General features: G+C 45.9%; 1 protein-coding gene across 1 annotated transcript in view; it reads left to right on the top strand.

The window, feature by feature from the left end:
* Positions 1 to 18,570, top strand: part of ITPR1 (inositol 1,4,5-trisphosphate receptor, type 1) — a 355,741-nt gene that overhangs the window by 171,312 nt on the left and 165,859 nt on the right. Inside the window, exons 19-30 of the mRNA XM_010844129.1 lie at positions 1,096 to 1,215; positions 2,405 to 2,599; positions 4,900 to 5,151; positions 5,798 to 5,939; positions 6,502 to 6,655; positions 8,494 to 8,681; positions 11,791 to 11,929; positions 12,597 to 12,651; positions 15,686 to 15,851; positions 15,965 to 16,135; positions 16,817 to 16,882; positions 18,036 to 18,173. Of these exons, the coding sequence (XP_010842431.1) occupies positions 1,096 to 1,215; positions 2,405 to 2,599; positions 4,900 to 5,151; positions 5,798 to 5,939; positions 6,502 to 6,655; positions 8,494 to 8,681; positions 11,791 to 11,929; positions 12,597 to 12,651; positions 15,686 to 15,851; positions 15,965 to 16,135; positions 16,817 to 16,882; positions 18,036 to 18,173 (1,786 nt within the window). The remainder of the gene's footprint in view (positions 1 to 1,095; positions 1,216 to 2,404; positions 2,600 to 4,899; positions 5,152 to 5,797; positions 5,940 to 6,501; positions 6,656 to 8,493; positions 8,682 to 11,790; positions 11,930 to 12,596; positions 12,652 to 15,685; positions 15,852 to 15,964; positions 16,136 to 16,816; positions 16,883 to 18,035; positions 18,174 to 18,570) is intronic.

Here is an 18,570-nt window from a genome sequence, read left to right on the forward strand (position 1 = left end):
CATGGAAAGAGCATGGTATGGAAATGGGACCAGGGTAGAATCCTGGCTCCAGAGTTTACCTGCTGGTGACCTTGAGCTTTAATCTCATCTACTAGATTAGTTGTTATGAAAATTAAATGAAGATAAATACATGTGAAGTGCCTGGCACTTATATGTAAGTGACAGCTATCGACCCCTCATTCACTTTGTAGCACCCTGTTATGACCAGTCAGAACTTCCCCAACTATCAATAAGTCTTTTGCACACGTAGTTATCACCTGAGTGTTTGTATTTACCATAGTGAATTCTACCGATTCTATTGCATTCTTACAGATCCCACCCTCCTTGTACACTTTCTTCTCTCTTTTCTTCTCCTTTTAATTAAGATCCACCCCGTGTCAGGGGACGTGGGAACTAGTTTACAATGTGGATATTAGAAACACTGATGCTAGAGAGCTGAAGGTGTTATTATGAAACTGACTCCTCCCACCTATTAAAAACAGCTAACATCTTATGGATCCTCTCGTGTGCCAGGGACTGAACTGAGTAAGCACTTCACATGAATTACTTCATTTAATCTTCAGAAGAGCCCTCTGGGGTTAAAGGTTATCTATTTTTATTGATGAGAAAACTGAAACATGGTTAGGTTAAATAATTTACCCCAAATAACAGTACATATTAGAATGTAGTGGAGAAGAACCAGAACCAGGATTCTGATTTAGGCCCCAAGCATCAGACCTCTCCCCACTCTGAGTACCTAGCATCATCACCACGTCTTCCTTAGGTGGTCTTACTTGATGGGTTCTTCTGTTCATTTTTACCTCATCGCCTCTTCCTTATAGCAGTCACACCCATCCTTCTTGTGCTTTTCTTTCTTTCTTTCTTTTTCCCTCCTTCCTTGCCTCCCTCTGCTCTCTCCCTCCCTCCTTTCTCTTCCCTCCCTCCCATGTCTGGGTAACTGGTGATACCATGCACACAGACACTGAAACCCAAAGCCTCTCTGACTTGTGGTAAAGGTAGCTTGGGTCTACCCTTTGGAGGGAGAGCCACGTCCCCAAGACCTAACCCTTACTCTGGCTACAAAAAGCATTTGGTTTGGTTTCTGTTTCCCCACAGGTTCTTAGATTACCTCTCTGACCTCTGCGTGTCCATGAACAAATCCATTCCGGTGACTCAGGAACTGATATGTAAAGCCGTGCTGAATCCAACCAATGCCGACATCCTCATTGAGACCAAGTGAGTGGGGGTCGGGGAGTGACTATAAAGGTGAGAATGGGAATTAGATGGAGAGCGTGTGCCTCAGTGATTGTCTGTGCCATGGGGAGTTAAACCCAGCCCCTTCGCTTCTGAAGTCAGGTTGTCTGGCCTTTGATTATCTTCACACCAGCATCTTGATTAGGGGAGTTACTGGATTTGCTTTTGCTGTGGTGGCCTCCTCTGTATGGTGATGTCACTCACTTTGCTTACTGAGTTGAAAGTGATGTGGGCTACTGGGGAGCATCTTACACACCCTTAATTTCATTTTAAGACTTGAAAGTTCTCCAGTTAGGATCATCAGGTTTAAATTTTAAAGAAGGTAATTCATTGTCAATATTAAGACAGGGGTTGCTAAGAGTCAGACATGACTGAGTGACTTCACTTTCACGTTTCACTTGCATGCATTGGAGAAGGAAATGGCCACCCACTCCAGTGTTCTTGCCTGGAGAATCCCAGGGACGGGGGAGCCTGGTGGGCTGCCATCTATGGGGTCGCACAGAGTCGGACACGACTGAAGCGACTTAGCAGCAGCAGCAGGGAAGAGCTTGTGAAATTACCACTATTCAAAAAGTGTTCATTGGTCTACAGAAGTTTGGAAAGTAGTAGTTGATTCATTTGTAACAGGGGAGCATATACTGCCAGTAACATACCAATGTTAAAAAAGAAATGTTTTTTAAAAACACTAACTTATGCCCTAAACTTGTGATTTTTTGGGGGGGAGGGGTCTCATGCATAACTTAATTTTGAGCTTGGGCTGAATGCTGACTTTCTCAACCTTGGCCTTTGACATTTGGGGCCAAGCAGTTCTGTGCTGTGGGTGCTGTCCTGTGCCTCGCAGGAAGTGCAGCAGTCTTCTGTGTATGTGTACCGGTTGCCAACAGTACCTCTCCCATTTAGTTGGGACAGCCAAAGACGTCTCCGGATGTTGCCAAGCATCCCCTGGGGAGACACAGCCTCCCTAGTGGGCACACCTGAGCTAAAGTGTATGAAGTCGATGTTTGCCTCTCCTATGGTTCTGCCAAAGGGAGAAACGAAGTGGCTTTCTGTGTGTGTGTGTGTGTGTGTGTGCTGAAAGCACAGCTGGAGTTCAACGCACAAATATAGTTAATCAGCGACAAGCAAGGATTTCAGACATAATGAGTTTTCCCGCCTCCTCCTATGTTTTCAGGTTGGTGCTCTCCCGTTTTGAATTTGAAGGCGTTTCTACCGGAGAGAACGCTCTGGAGGCAGGCGAGGATGAGGAAGAAGTATGGCTCTTCTGGAGGGACAGCAACAAGGAGGTTCGCAGTAAGAGTGTCCGGGAGCTGGCGCAGGATGCCAAGGAGGGCCAGAAGGAAGACCGCGACGTCCTTGGCTACTACAGGTGCGCGGGCCTGTGCACGGGCGCCCTGTGATGTCCTCTCATGAGATGTCCAGCAGAAAGACAAATGTGTATTTCAGGAGTTTGTAGAGTGTGAGCTGTCAGCAGTGCTTACATAGTAGGGCAGTGCTACCTGGGTGTGGCTTGGTCACAAGGAAGCTGCTTGGTTGCATCAGCCCCGTCTCACAGTTGTTGGTCTCTGCACGGGGTAGCACATGGATGTAGTTTGTGGTAGATACGAGTCAGGCTGTGGGGTCACCTCTCTACATACTGACTTTTAAAAAAATTTTTCATTTTATGCTAGAGTATAGCTGATTAATAATATGATAGTTGTATCACTGTCAGGGACGCAGCCGTACATGTACCCATTCTCTCCCAAACTCCCCTCCCATCCAGGCTGCCACATAGCATTGAGCAGAGTTCCATGTGCTATACAGTAGGTCCTTGTTGGCTATCCATTCTAAATATAGCAATGATATTAACTTTTTGACTTTGGTCCAGTTATCCACCTCTATGTCCCAGTTCCTTTACCTGCAAAACGGAGACAGTGTGCCAACCTCTTAGAACTGTTACAGGCAGATCTAAGAAATGTGCATGTGTATGCACACATCTGTTGATGTCTCTATCTGCATACACACACACATTTGTTTCTGTATTAATGTATATGAATGTAACAAAAACCCTGAGTTCACATCACAACTTTCAGCTCCACTCCAGCACCATAGGGTCGTTCTCATCTTCACCCTCTGTATCCACAACTCCTTCCTCGGACAGCGAGAACCTGCCGTGTTGACTGGTTTCCACCCCCATCCTGGTGTTTCTTTGGTCCCAGCTGTAAGACCTGTTGACTCTGCCACCTCAAGAGAAGGGAACCAGTAAACACTTGAAAAAGAAAAGAAAACAGGAGATGGTTGGAGAAGTGCTAGCAGCATTTTCTCATAAAAACTCAACTTTGCAGTTCCAATGCCCTTTGTGACCCTCCTGTATTTTGTTCTCTCCGTTCACGCAGATGGTGGGTGACCTTCCACACTCTATGTATGTTCATATTTTACATTTCTGTGCATTCATAAATAACACATAGTATTTTAATGAGCCTTGAAATTTTATATAAATGGTTCCATACTCTGAGTTTTTCTCTGAAATCTGCCCTTTTTATTCAGTATTGAATCTGAAATGGATTCATGCTAATGGTGGTAGGTCCATTTCTTTAATATTGACTGCTGAATGTTATTCCATTTATTACTATGCCAACATTTTCTTTTCTCTTTGAATTCATTGTGTGCCACAATTTAGTTTTTCGTGTCAGGAAACATCATTGTTCAGATTGGTGCGTGTGTGTAGGAATTTCCATTCCATACCAGGAAATTATGAGATTGGGGCATAGGCATATTTTAAACTGATTAAGCAAGCAGTCCTAGACTGGATGTTTTGGTGCACGCTCTCACCAGTTGTAAATTAGCACTTTTGTTTCTCTTTGTCTTAGCATTCTCTGAATATTATGACACTCTAGTTTTTGTTGATGTTATGAGCATGTAATAGACCAAGTTTGGAACTTTACAGAGATCACATGTAATTGGGTGAGGAGGAAACCTTAAGACATTTTGAGGAGTCCCCTACTTTTTCCACGATGTTTGTCACATGTGTGTGAAGTCAAAGAGCAGAGCTGTATGAGATAAGACCCCGAAAGTGTCATAAAATTTCTAAGGAGACTCAGTGAAGGTCTAAAACCTTTACCATTTCCTTTGTGGTCTTTAATGTGCTGTATAAAAGCCAAACTAAAGTAGGGCTTCCCTGCTGGTCCAGTGGCTAAGACTCTGAGCTCCCAATGCTGGGGGCCCAGGTTCGATCCCCGGTTAGGGAACTAGATCTCACATGCCACAACTAAGAGTTTGCATGCCACAGTGAAGACTGAGAATCCTTTGTGCCCCAACTAAGACCAGGCACAGCTAAATAAATATTTTTTAAAAGGCATAACTAAGGAAATAGACAATCGTTTTCACCCTAATGAAAATGATTTTTCATTTTTTTCTCCCCCATTTTATAAAATAAGGGCAAAATGGAATCAACTAGCCACGTAGGTACTCCCACATGGGATAGACATGTGTGACTGTTGGCATGGCTTGAGCTGTTCCTTTTTCTGCCGGATACAGAAGCCAGACTTAAGTGTACACGAGCAGGTGAAGAGTGTTGATGTACAAGTTCACACGGCCATACACCACTCCTATGAGATCTGGGCCCCTCCTCTGACTCTCCCGCTGTGTGTTTCTGGAAGTGTGAGCTCTGTGCAACTTTCCTTTTCTCAGGTACCAGCTGAACCTCTTTGCGAGGATGTGCCTGGACCGCCAGTACCTTGCCATCAACGAGATCTCGGGCCAACTGGACGTGGATCTCATTCTGCGCTGCATGTCCGACGAGAACCTGCCCTACGACCTGCGGGCATCCTTCTGCCGTCTCATGCTCCACATGCATGTGGACCGAGACCCCCAGGAGCAGGTCACCCCCGTGAAATACGCCCGCCTCTGGTCTGAGATCCCCTCCGAGATCGCCATTGATGAGTGAGCCTGGCTCCTTCGCCCTGTTAAGACCTTGTGTTGCTTTCAAATCTCTTAGCTGCAGTGTTCTGTGTAGCAGAAGACAAAGGACTTATGGTCAGGTTAAGTCTAGTTCAATCAGAGAAGAAAGGCTTTTTTTTTTTTTTTAATGAAAATGTAATTAAGCGTAGCAAGCATTATTTGTTCCTTCAAGAAGGTAAAAGATGGTATGATTGCCCTTTTATACCTTGTTTGTCTGTTTTATTCAGCAAATACTTAAGTGTCTCCTGCCTGCCAGGCTTAAAGAATCTATCTGGGAACAAACAAGAAAACTATTTTGGACTTAGTGGTTCGATGGTTAAGCCTCTGCACTTCCAACGCTGGGGGCACGAGTTTAATTCCTGGTCGGGCAACTAGGATCCCACATGCTGTGTGATGTGGCCAAAAAAGAAAACTATGTTTACACTAGTGGGGAAAGACAGGCAATAACTAAGATAAAAGACTAAATATATACGTTAGTGGTGGCTGCTGAGCAGGGAAAGTAAATAGGGGCAAGAGGGTGGAAAGTGTTGGGATGGGTGGTTCTGGCTCTAGGGGCTAAGCAAACAGGGAAGGCCTCCCTGGGAGGAACCTGACCTTTGATTGCCTTTTCTTTCTCCTTTCCTTTTAGCTACGATAGTAGTGGAACCTCCAAAGATGAAATTAAGGAGAGGTTCGCTCAGACCATGGAATTTGTGGAGGAATATTTAAGAGATGTGGTGTGTCAGAGGTTCCCTTTCTCTGATAAGGAGAAAAATAAGCTTACATTTGAGGTAACTCATGGTGAAGTGATCTGTATGTTTTGTAAGAAACATGGTGAACTAAATCATGTAAAATGATAGAACATTATGTATGCTCTGTACGTTGTATTAAAAGTGACAGGAAAGAAACCAGACTGTGCTTAGGATCTGTCGTAGGTGAATCGTTTGAGGGACAGAAATTCTTATCACCTTTGAGTTGAATATTTCTCCTTGGAACCACTTTGCCTTTTTAGGGGTTAGATTTCCAAGCATTGCAATGTTATCTGTATCCTTGTTGGATATACCTTGGCTTGCCCTCTATTATCTTTGGGAAGCTACACAGACCCAGTGATGAGGTTGGTTTTTTATTCACCAGTCATCAGAACTGATCAGCAGCTCTGCACATTTTCATTTCTTATTTTTTCTCCTTATGAAACTAAATTAAATTTGATCAGAAACTGCAAGTAAATTAAATGACTTCTCTTATGGTAAAGAAGGTCACAATCAGTCATTTGTAAAATAGTCCACCTGAAATGGAACCGAAGGATACTGTTTAATTAATCCATCTCCCCCCTCTCTCTTTTAAATACAATAGGTTGTCAACCTAGCTAGGAATCTCATCTACTTTGGTTTCTACAACTTCTCCGACCTTCTCCGATTAACCAAAATCCTCCTGGCCATATTGGACTGTGTGCACGTGACCACAATCTTCCCCATCAGCAAGATGGCGAAGGGAGAGGAGAATAAAGGTGAGAACAACGTGGAGGAGCTGAGGTGGGGGCTCTGACGGTGCCCACGTGAGGTGGGGGCTCTGACGGTGCCCACGTGAGGTGGGGGCTCTGACGGTGCCCACGTGAGGTGGGGGCTCTGACGGTGCCCACACGTGGGGACGCGCTTGCGCCTCCTCCTGCCTCTGTCATGCTTACCACGTGCTGTTGCATTACCACGTGGTGTCACATCCTTTCTTCGTCCTCTTCTTCTTGACTCTTCATTACGAACGTGTTCAGATACAAACACAAGTGGAAAGAATAGTAGAGTGGACACCAAGGACCCGTGACTCAGAGTCAATGGTTGTTAACACTGTGCTGTATTTTTTACATTTATAAATGAAGTTGCACATTCCACTGCACCATTTGAAAGTCGCCTCACAGCTGGAATGCTTATTCACTGCTCTTGATGTGCCATGGTGTTCTGTGCTTACGTTAGTATGTGAGTAAATGAAATCCAGACTGTGTCTGGGTATCCTGTTTCCAATTTGTGAGTAGGAAAATCTGCCTTGATGTGTTTGTTGTTCTCCTCTGTTTTAGTGTCGTAATAGACACATACTGGGTACTCGTGTGGATTATTGTTCAACTAGTCGCTTCAGCTGGAATAGAAAAAGTGCGTTTACTTGCATTCTACTGCCTGTTAGGGCCTGTGCGCAGTCATTTGCCACGTGACCCTGTCAGTTGAGCTGGGTTTTCTCCTTTTATAGTTGAATAAACTGACCCTCACAGGTGGCACAGTGCCCTCGAGATCAGGTGGCTGTTGGTGCAGCACCGGATGTGTGTCTTGTTAACTCCTGTATTAACACAGCACCAGATGTGTGTCTTGTTAACACCCACAGCAGGCATGCAGTGGGTGGCCATACAATTGGGCAGGTTATTTAACCCATAAAATTGCTCCTTTGGGCAATTTCAAAGCCCACGCTCTTTCACCTACTTCCTTAAACCCTGAATTTTTTTTTTGCCACTTTATTTTTTTATTGAAGGATAATTGCTTTACAGAATTTTGTGGTTTTATGTCAAACATCAATAAGAATCAGCCATAGGTACACCCATCTCCCTCCCCATCCCACCCTTCTGGATTGTCACAGAGCCCCTGTTTGAGTTCCCTGAGTCATATAGCCAATTCCTATTGGATATCTATTTTACATATGGTAGTGTAAGTTTCCATGTTACTCTCTCCATACATCTCACCCTCTCCTCCCTGTCCCCGTGTCCATAAGTCTGTTCTCTATGTCTGTTTCTCCATTGCTACCCTGCAAATAAATTCATCAGGACCATCGTTCTAGATTGCATACATATGTGTCAGTATATGATATTTATATTTCTCTTTTTGAGTTACTGCACTCTGTATAATAGGCTCTAGGTTCGTCCACCTCTTTAAAACTGACTCAAATGCATTCATTTTTATGGCTGAGTAATATTCCATTGTGTATATGTACCACAGCTTCTTTATCCATTCATCTGTCAATGGACATCTAGGTTGCTTCCATGTCCTAGCTATAAATAGTGCTACAGTGAACATTGGGGTACATGTGTCTTTTTCAATTTTGGTTTCCTCAGGGTATATGCCTAGGAGTGGGATTGCTGGGTCATATGGTGGTTTTATTCCTAGTTTTGTAAGACATCTCCATACTGTCTTCCATAGTAAGCCCTACATTTTTGATAGGTATTAACCTATCAGGTTCCCAGGGTCATAGAATGTATTGGGACAGAGACGTGTGAAATGACTTGTCCTGAAGAGCCTCTGCCCCTGGCCAGGTGTGCCCCAGAGTGTGCTCCAGGGGTCTGTCGTGACCGGGGTCTGTCCTGGCCCTTCCTAGGCAGTAACGTGATGCGGTCCATCCATGGGGTCGGAGAGCTGATGACCCAGGTGGTGCTCCGGGGAGGAGGCTTCCTGCCCATGACACCCACGGCCACCGCCCCTGAGGGCAACGTGAAGCAGGCCGAGCCGGAGAAGGAGGACATCATGGTGATGGACACCAAGCTGAAGATCATTGAAATACTCCAGGTAATCATGGGCCAGAAGTAGGGGCAGGAGTGTGCTTCACAGGGGAGCATCTGTGTGCAGTGGCCCTGCTTTGATGGAGCCCCAGGCTTTAGGGAAGAGAGTGGAGGTAGATTCTTAGCCTCGGGTGCCATTTCTGAACCAGCCCTCTTACTGCTTGTCATCTCCTGTCCGTCCCCAACATGCCCTGTCCTGCCAGCCATGCCAGACTGTCAGCAGTTACCCTCGCTTTCCCTCATCATTGCTCTCTGTTGTCAGCCATACTTTTCGTTTGCTCAGAATTCACTCACACTCTGTCCATAGCTGAGATCCCTGCTTTTTGTTCATAACTCAGTTCAAAGTTCCATAAAGTTTGTAACTCCTCCCTCAAGCCTTCCCTTTCTCCCTCCCTCAACCATTCATATATTCAATGAATACTTATTGATACTGATTCCATGCCAAGTACTTTTAAGCACTGAAAATCCAGCAATGAACAAAATCATTCCTGCTTACATTTTGATAGGGGGCATAAGCTTATAAGGGCTTCCCAGGCAGCACTAGTGGTAAAGAATCCTTGCCTGCCGAAGCAGGAGACAAAAGAGATGTGGGTTTGATCCCTGGGTCCAGAAGATCCCCTGGAGGAGGGCATGGCAACTCACTCTGGTATTCTTGCCTGGAGAATCCCATGGACAGAGACACCTGGCGGGTTATAGTCCAAACGGTCACAAAGACTCAGACACGACTGAAGCAATTTAGCACACACAAACACATAGGCATGTAACAATGTATATACCAAGGATGTTAAAATATAAAAGAGAGTCAAGACTGTTTGGAGGCCCTTGGGGGTACATGTTTTGATGAGATTATCAAAGAAGGTCTTCCCATTCAGAGAGCAGTGAGGGAACTCATATTTAGGGAAAGAGTCTCTGAGACTCAGATGGAGCAATAAATGCAGAGACCCGAGGTGGAAGCACAGTTGGCAAGTCTGGGAACAGGTCAAGGTCAAGAAGGAACGGGAGAAGATGAAGTGGGGAGTCAGGGCAGAAAATTGTTTTGAGTGCATTTGCTGTAAAGATGCACAGAGAAAAGTCGGGGCGGGGGCTGAAAGGTGATTGTTGGTCATATTTAAGTTAAGGGATATCAGCAAGATTGTATGCAGAATGGAAGTGATCATGTTGAGAGGGGGGACTTACTGAAAAAGAGGAGAGGATAATTGTATAAGCAGAGTCCTGGCCTAGGGAAGTGGGGATGGGAGCCCTCTGCTTCCTATGCGAACCTTCCAGCCTTCCAACAAATTATGTTTTCTTCTTTCTGCTCCCTGGGAGTTTTAAATTCATTAACAAAATTAGCTGCTCCTTAATGAAAAGAATGCTGTAGTCACTTTTCTCTTTTATTTCACACTGCCTGATCTCATCTCCAGAAAGGATGGAGGAGATGAGGAGTTGAGATGGAGGAGAGAAATAGGCATGTTTACAGATGGAAGGATTTTTAAAAATTCTAAAATCACAGTTAACTGATGGTTTGAAAGCAACAGTGGTACTCCTCAAAATAATTACTGAAGCCAATAAAGAATGATATAAGTACAGGAAAATCATTGAATTTATGTCTGAGCAAAAGTAGAGAAAGATTTCAAGGATTTCAGGCCGTGGCTTACAGGTCCCAAGTATGTAGATATCATGTGTGTTTATCAGAATTGATGTGATGTGAAAATTGGTTACATCTTGAGGTCTACTCACTGTAGTGATTACTGTAATAATCTGAGAACATTTAATTGATGGATTCTTTCAGCAAATACTTAATGATCTACCATATGCAAAGCACTTTGCCTGGCTAGATGAGGGGCTGTATAAGGAATGCAGAGACAATTAGGACAGGGGCTCTGTCTCCAGGGTGTTTAAAGTCTAATAGGAAAAGGAGGTGTGATGAAGCTGTGTGTACATGGAAATAAAGCCATGAGAAAAATGTTCTTCTGAGATAAGGGTGGGTCTGGTGATCCCATTCAGTAAGGACCTGAGGAGATTTTAAAGAGGAGGTAAGATTTTATCTGAGCCTTTAGCCATGGACAGGTGTTGCGTAGAAACAAGGTGCTGTTCTCAGACAGGTGGAGCAGGTTAAGCCAGAGCATCATTGCTCAAGGTCAGTAAGCCCTTCTCCTTGGGCAGGGGCGTGGCGTGTGCTGAAAGGAAGTTATCAGAAATGAGGTTGGAAAGGCAGACTCTGGAAAACTTTGGGTGCCTGAAGTGTTAGGACTTGATTCTGAGGGAGCCTTTGACTGTTTTCAAGCAGGGAGCTAACCTAAGAAGAAATACCGTTGGGAGGTAGACCTGGTAAATTTGGTAGTGTAATGACTGAGGTGGGAGAGAGAGGCTGTGAGCGGGGTAAAATACAGCAGGGGAGAGATCCATGAGGAGTGGCAGAGGCAGAGCCAGCAGGGCTTAGTCATTGATGAGATGTGTGCTTGTCGAGGAAGGTCCTGAGACTGACTGAGGGCAAGAGAAGCCATGCAGAATGGACAGTTAGTTTGATAAAGAGAGAAGAGACTGTCGGTAAGGTCCTTTTACAGTTCCGACTGGTTGACTGATCTTTCTTTTTTGGCTCCAGCCACAAGCATGGAAAAAGTATCCTTGTGTTGGAGCAGATGGGGAGGGAACACAGGGAGTGAAAGAAGAGGGAGCCCAAGAGTTTGCGTCTACATCAAAGGAAACAGTCATTCATAGAAAATAAAGAGCCAAGCTAATTCTCGTACTGAAAACACATTTTTCTCTGTCAGTTCACTTAAAAGCAGCCAACTTCGCCCTTCTTAAGGCTCAGCGTCGGCATTCGATACTTGCTGAAATTAATGTTTTATAGAGGATGGAGTGGGGAGTGAGTGATTTATTGTTCTGATTATTAAATTAATTGCCGGGATGCTGAAGCTTTTACTAGAAGCTTAAGGTGCTGCGGGCAAAATTGATGTATCCCATGCAAGTCTTTGAAGACTGTTGAAATCTTAAGCCAAATATTTGGCTCACTTAGGGTTTAAGGTAATTGACGCAGCAGATGCCAGGCCCAGCCAGAGTGCAGCGGTTTGGCGGGGTGTTCCAGGTGGTATGCTAATGTAACCAATCTGTTTCCATTTCCATTGAATCTCTAGTTTATTTTGAATGTGAGGTTGGATTATAGGATCTCCTGCCTCCTGTGTATATTTAAGCGGGAGTTTGATGAAAGCAATTCCCAGACTTCAGAAACATCCTCCGGAAACAGCAGCCAAGAAGGACCAAGTAATGTGCCAGGTGAGTGATGCCAGGATGGGATTTCTGCCATAAAATTGGACCCGGGTCTACTGAAAGCTGAAAGTCCAGAGAGTACGTTCTAGAACAAGGATAAAATGTGAATATATTTGAAGGTGACTGTATGTAAAAATGACATCCTGGGAGTTACCCATTTGGGGCAAACAAATAATTGCAAGAGCCCAGATTCCTTCTGAAGTAGATCTTAATTTCTTCCGTCTTTGAGTGTCTTAGTCATAAGACAGCTGAGGATTCTAATGTTATGGTCGTGTGAAATACCGGGGAAAAAAAAAAACACCCTAAAACAAAATTCTCCAAGAAAATTGACTGTCCACTAGCAACTTTTACTCTGAGTAGAAGTTTTTCCCTGCCCAGGATATAGTGGTGATGGATAAGAGAAAGATAGTAGTAGAAATAAACCCACCTAGCAAGGTCTGAGCTTCCTTGAAAAGAGGTAGTGCCTCTCACAGGGTTCATGCACTGAGGAGAAACCTGGAGCCAGTGGACAGTGTGATCCAGGTTGACCTGGCTTCAGAGCTTTGCAGTAAAAGAAGCTAGAAAACTTGAGGTTAATCCATGAGCAGAGGCAAGGCTCTTTGGGGGGAAGTTCACAGGCAGCACATTTCCATAACTTCCTGCATCTAAAGTTCTGTTCTCTCTAACTCTTCAGGTGCTCTTGACTTCGAACACATTGAAGAACAAGCTGAGGGCATCTTCGGAGGAAGGAAAGTATATTTTCAGTTTCTGTTTTGTAGGTGGTTCTGAGATGGAGGAGGCTTCTCTCCATTAGCTCTCAAAGACTTCTCCTTGGACTCAGAAAGGTTTAGTCCTTGGGTTTAGGTTCTTTGCCCCCTCACTTTATAACTTCTAGAACTCAGGTCAGAGTAATCTTAGTTGGCTTCATATATATGTGTTTACTGCCTACAGTAGAAAGAACTGAAGGAGGTTTCTCAAAGTATACACATTACAAGACTTTTTTAAATGGTGAGGAAATAGGGTTGAAAGAAAGAGGGGGCTCAAAACAGAGTGCAGAAAGCATGCTCATGGGTGCTACTGGGCGCAGTCACCCCCAAGCTCTTTAGGAGCCAAGCAGCCACAAGAATAAAAACAGGCATGCAGTTCTTTCATTGTCTGTAACCTGAAATTACTGTGTGAACCCTTTCCAAAAAGATGAGATTGCTCACTGTTGACTGAAAACATCATTATGAGACTCAAATCCCTGTAAGGCTCAAACACCTGCAAACTTGGTATAAACACTCTATATGTATAACTCTTGGTATATACACATTTGCTTTGGTTATGTACTGCTTTTGACAATCAAAACTTAATGGATTAAGGACTTCCCTGGTGGTCCAGTGGTTAAGAATCCTTCTGTCAGTGCAGGGAATGCAGGTTCGATACTTGGTCGGGGAAGATTCCACATATCACGGGGCATCTAAGCCCATGTGCTGCAGCTACTGAAGTCCACTCTCTGGAGCATGAGAGTCACATCTACTGAGCCCACGCTCACACACGATAACAAAGACCCAGGAGAGCTAAAGAAAAATGGATTAAAACAGTCATTTTATTGTCTCTCACAACTCTGTGGTTGACTGGGGCTCAGCTAGATGGTTCTTCTGCTGATCACTGTTGGGTCCGTCATGCGACCATAGTAGCTAGTGATTGGGGTTGGCATATCCATGTTGCTGTCTTTGCATTTCTGGCTCCTTGGAGGTGATACCTTTAAGGCTGGGACTACTCTCTTTTGCTCTGCACATGGATATTTTTGGCTTCTGCATAGCTTGGTAACTGGCTCTATGTGCAAAGGCCCCAAGAGGCTAGACCAACAGTGTACAAGCACCAAGCAAGCCTCCGCTTGCATCATGTTGCTGATGTCCTATTGGTCCAAGCAGATCGCCTGGCTGAGCCCAGTGTCCATGTGGGAGGAACCTACATAAGGGTGTTTAGACCAGAGAGGGCGAACTGATATTTACTGTCTTAGTGCTTAATGTAAAATCTGTGAAGTTTGAATCAGCAACATTATTTACTCTATGGAAGAGATTGCTGTTCTGAAACTCAGGGAGTTTTGAGTTTAGCCTGGTGCCACTTCAGTCTGCTGGGTGGTGTCTTGGCTGTCTACTGCTTTCCTGGTGTGGAAGGGCTGTGAAAGCTTCTTCACACCTTTCTGGAGTGCATAGCATGAACACAGGATTTATGTACTAAGTCCTATCTATGCCTCCCTTGCTGGTCTGCAGCCATGAAGGTCTCAGCATTTGACCTTCATTTGATTGTAAACACAATACAGGCCCAGAACCTGACTGCCAGTGCTCAGGTTCACGGTGGCCTGCCGTTAGCGTCAGGACTTGCTTATTAAATTTTTGGTTGTGTAAGTAGCACACAATCAGCGTAGCGTAGATCTTGGGAGAAGCCTTGATAATATACTGATTAACCCCAGCTAGGAAGCTAGAATAGCACTGAGTGGGGATGACTCACGGCAACACTTCTCAAAGTGGGGCCTGAGGGACCAAACTGCTTGCTGCCAGTTTGAGACGAGATAAGTGAATCTTTGGGCACTTTCATGGCCACTGGGGGGGCTTCCCAGATGGTGCAGATGGGCTTCCCTCATAGCTCAGTCGGTAAAGAATCTGCCTGCAATGCAGGAGACCTGGGTTTGATTCCTGTGTTGGGAAGATCCCCTGGAGAAGGAACTAGCAACCCACTCCAGCATTCTTGCCTGGAGAATCCCATGGACAGAGGAGCCTGGAGGGCTCCAGTCCATGGGGTCGCAAGAGTCAAATACGACTTAGCGACTAAACTACCATACCTGAATAGTCTAGTGATTTTCCCTTTTTCCAGGTGGTGCAGTGGTAAAGAATTTGCCTGCCAATGCAGGAGATGCACGAGGCAGGTTTGATCCCTGGGGAAATTAAACCCCCCCCCCCCCCCCTCCTGGAGAAGGGAACAGCTACCCACTCCAGTATCCTTGCCTGTAGAATCCCATGGACAGAGGAGCCTGGAGGGCTACAGTCCATGGGGTCGCAAAGAGTCGGACATGACTGAGCACACACATTTGTTGGCCCCTGTGACCCCATCCAAGTGCACGATCAGGGATATGGTACAGGCTAGGCAATGGCACCCCACTCCAGTACTCTTGCCTGGAAAATTCCATGGACAGAGGAGCCTGGTAGGCTGCAGTCCTTGGGGTCGCTAAGAGTCAGACACGACTGAGTGACTTCACTTTCACTTTTCACTCTAATGCATTGGAGAAGGAAATGGCAACCCACTCCAGCGTTCTTGCTTGGAGAATCCCAGGGACAGGGGAGCCTGGTGGGCTGCTGTCTCGGGTCGCACAGAGTTGGACACGACTGAAGCGACTTAGCAGTAGCAGACCTCAAAAACCTGGCCCTCCACCACAGATGGTTTCTTGGGACTAGCATCTTAAATAAAAAACAAACTAGTAACTCGGGAGAAACACAGCTGTGTGCGGCTCTGAAACCCCCGGCAGCAGAACGTCTGGTGGGAGAGTGTTTGCAAAGCCAGGCCTGTCACTGTGGGAAGGTGGGGACTTTGGTTAAACACTGGGCAGCTGTGACACCGTAACTGTCCCCTCCCCTCAGAATACAGTTGAAGATGAAACAAGATGGTATTGTTAAAGGAGTTATTTAATACCCAGGTCTGCTGAGGTCGGCCATAGAGTTGGGGATCTCATGAAGTGAGGTGTGTCTGGGCCCATGGGTGCGGGTGGGGGGTGTCTGTGGCTCACGTGACCTCTCCCCTCAGTGAGGAGAACACCCCGCTGGACCTGGATGACCACGGCGGCAGAACTTTCCTCCGAGTCCTGCTCCACTTGACGATGCACGACTACCCACCCCTGGTGTCGGGGGCCCTGCAGCTCCTCTTTCGGCACTTCAGTCAGAGACAGGAGGTCCTCCAGGCCTTCAAACAGGTAGCTTGGGTGGCCGTGTGTGCACACACGTGTGTGTACTTGTGTTATTGGTGGTGGTGTCGTCATCTGTCTGAGAGGGTGCTGAGTGCCACTGGTCAATTGCATTCGTTCAGGTTCAGCTGCTCGTTACCAGCCAAGATGTCGATAACTACAAGCAGATAAAACAAGACCTGGACCAGCTGAGATCCATCGTGGAGAAGTCAGAGCTCTGGGTGTACAAAGGGCAGGGCCCCGACGAGGCCATGGACGGCGCATCTGGAGAAAACGAGCATAAGAAGACAGAGGTGGGTGACCACAGGTTAGGTTGCCGGAGGAGACGCGTGGGTCCTGAGAACAAGTGAACGTCCTCCTCTGGTTTTAGGTAAAAATGCAGATGCTAGGATGGGCTGGGATCTCAAGAGGTCTGCTTGTTATCCGGGTGATAGCCATTCTTCTAGGAAGTGCAGCACCAGGTGCCCCTCGCAGACTCACCTGGGCACCAGGTGCCCCTTCCAGAATGAACCTGTTCTCCAGCTATGCCTGGTCCACCATCCTTTCCCAATCAGTGAAATAACATCCATCATGGAGAGCTGAGTGTGAGCAAGTGATTGACTCGGGCATAAACCTAGCAGGACAGCTGGCTAGTGCTAGTGCTCAGTCACTCAGTCGTGTCTGACTCTTTGCAACCTTATGGACTGCTGCCCATCAGGCTTCTCTGTCCATGGGATTCTCCAGGCAAGAATACTGGAGTGGGTTGCCATGCCATCCTCCAGGAGATCTTCCCCACCCAGGGATCAAACCCACGTTTCTTGTGTCTCCTGAATTGGTAGGAGGATTCTTTACCACTAGTGCCACCTGGGAAGCCCCATGATGGCCGGAAAACACTGCAAAATTCCTATTCCTTCCGAGATTGTGAGCTAACCCTAACAAATGGACAGGAACCCAAGAGTTGTGCACACCCCAGTCACGTTCGTTTTGGTTCCTAGGAGGGGAATAACAAGTCACAGCAGCATGAGAGCACCAGCAGCTACAACTACAGGGTGGTCAAAGAGGTATGTGCCCTCCCCTGAGCCTTTCCCGTGGTGGGGAGTTTAACAGAGAGAAGGGACCTCTGACGTCAAGTGCATAGGTCTTAGTGTCAGGCCTCAGTTCACATCATGTGTGTTTCCTCACCTTGTATGGGGGCCACCAGCACCTATACTTCTGAAGGTTTACAGTTGAAGGAAGAGTGAAGTGGTAAAATTATCAATGATTTATCTTGATTGCTGACACACAGTGTCACCAATGAGAACCTTAGTTCTTTAGAAATCTTTGCATAGGTTGATTCAAAGTTGAGAGGCTAGAAGCTTGGTGTGTTTTTGTTTGTTTTTTACCCCAGAACAAATTCTTCCCAAGTTTTTGGCAGTGATGCTGAGTCATAGCTTTATTGTTGTTGTTGTTTAGTGGCTAAGTCATGTCCAGCTCTTTTGCAGTCCCATGGACTGTAGCCCACCAGGCTCCTCTGTCCATGGAATTTGCCAGGCAAGAACACTAGGGTGGATTGCCATTTCCTTCTCCAGGGGATCTTCCCGGACCAGGGACTGACTGAACCTGCGTCTCCTGCACTGACAGGCAGATTCTTTACCACTGAACCAACAGGGAAGCCCCCATACCATTTTAGGATACCTGAAAGCATCCCACTTGCTGATGGAGCCATAATCCAGTCGTTAATCTAGAAGACTTGTTCTTAGCCATATGTGGATTTGGTTCAATACAACCAGTAAGGATCCTACAAGTTAGAGAACTTTCCCTCTTACTATGTTCTTAATGGACTGTGATCCCTTTTACCTTCCTGCCCACACCACCCCCTGGCAATCTTTCTTCCAACTATGCTTCCTACTTTTCTGAGATTGATTTTTGTTTCTTACAACTTTTTTTTTCAAACTTTGAGGTATAAGTGACAAAAGTATAATATACTTGGCAATGTGATAATTTGATATATACATAGTGAAATCATTACCACAATCAAGTTAATTAACACATCCATCACTCACAGAAGTAACTTTTGGAGGATGGTAGGGGGAGATAAGAATGCTTAAGATCTATTCTCTTAGCAAATTCCATGTACCCAGTGAGGTATCAGGAACTGTAGTGGCCAGGCTCCAGGTTAGATCCTCAGAACAGAGATGTGAGTTGACGAGAAACTTTGACCTTTCTTCCTACCAGATTTTGATCCGACTCAGCAAACTCTGTGTTCAAGAGAGCGCATCCGTGCGGAAGAGCAGGAAGCAGCAACAGCGCTTGCTCCGGAACATGGGCGCCCACGCCGTGGTGCTGGAGCTGCTGCAGATCCCCTACGAGAAGGTGGGCATCGCCCCCTCCCTGCAGCCAGACCCCACGGCTGCTGCTCCTAGAGGGCGGGTTCCTGGGTTTTCCCAAAACCTTCACACTTGGGAACGGTTGGTGAAGAAATGAAGCTGATGTGTGATGACTGTCACTGTGAAGCAATCTTAGGTAATTGACGTGAAACAAACAGAGCATGGTAGAAGTACAGTGAAGCCCCCCATAACCTCCCTCCACTTTTAGAACTCTATAATGAAGGAGGAGTCTGTTCTCTCCTTACTTCCCTGCCAGGCAGCTTGGTCTGAGTACAAAGGTCTGGTGGACAGAGCTGTCTCTGCACGTGGACTTGTACCATACACTTGTTTTCCTTTTTTTAAAGAGTTGTAAAAGCTCTTTATTGTTTTGAATCCAGTGTGTT

The sequence above is a fragment of the Bison bison genome, unplaced genomic scaffold (genome assembly GCF_000754665.1).
Source record: "Bison bison bison isolate TAMUID 2011002044 unplaced genomic scaffold, Bison_UMD1.0 scf7180017864194, whole genome shotgun sequence".
In the NCBI taxonomy this organism is placed as follows: Eukaryota; Metazoa; Chordata; class Mammalia; order Artiodactyla; family Bovidae; genus Bison; species Bison bison.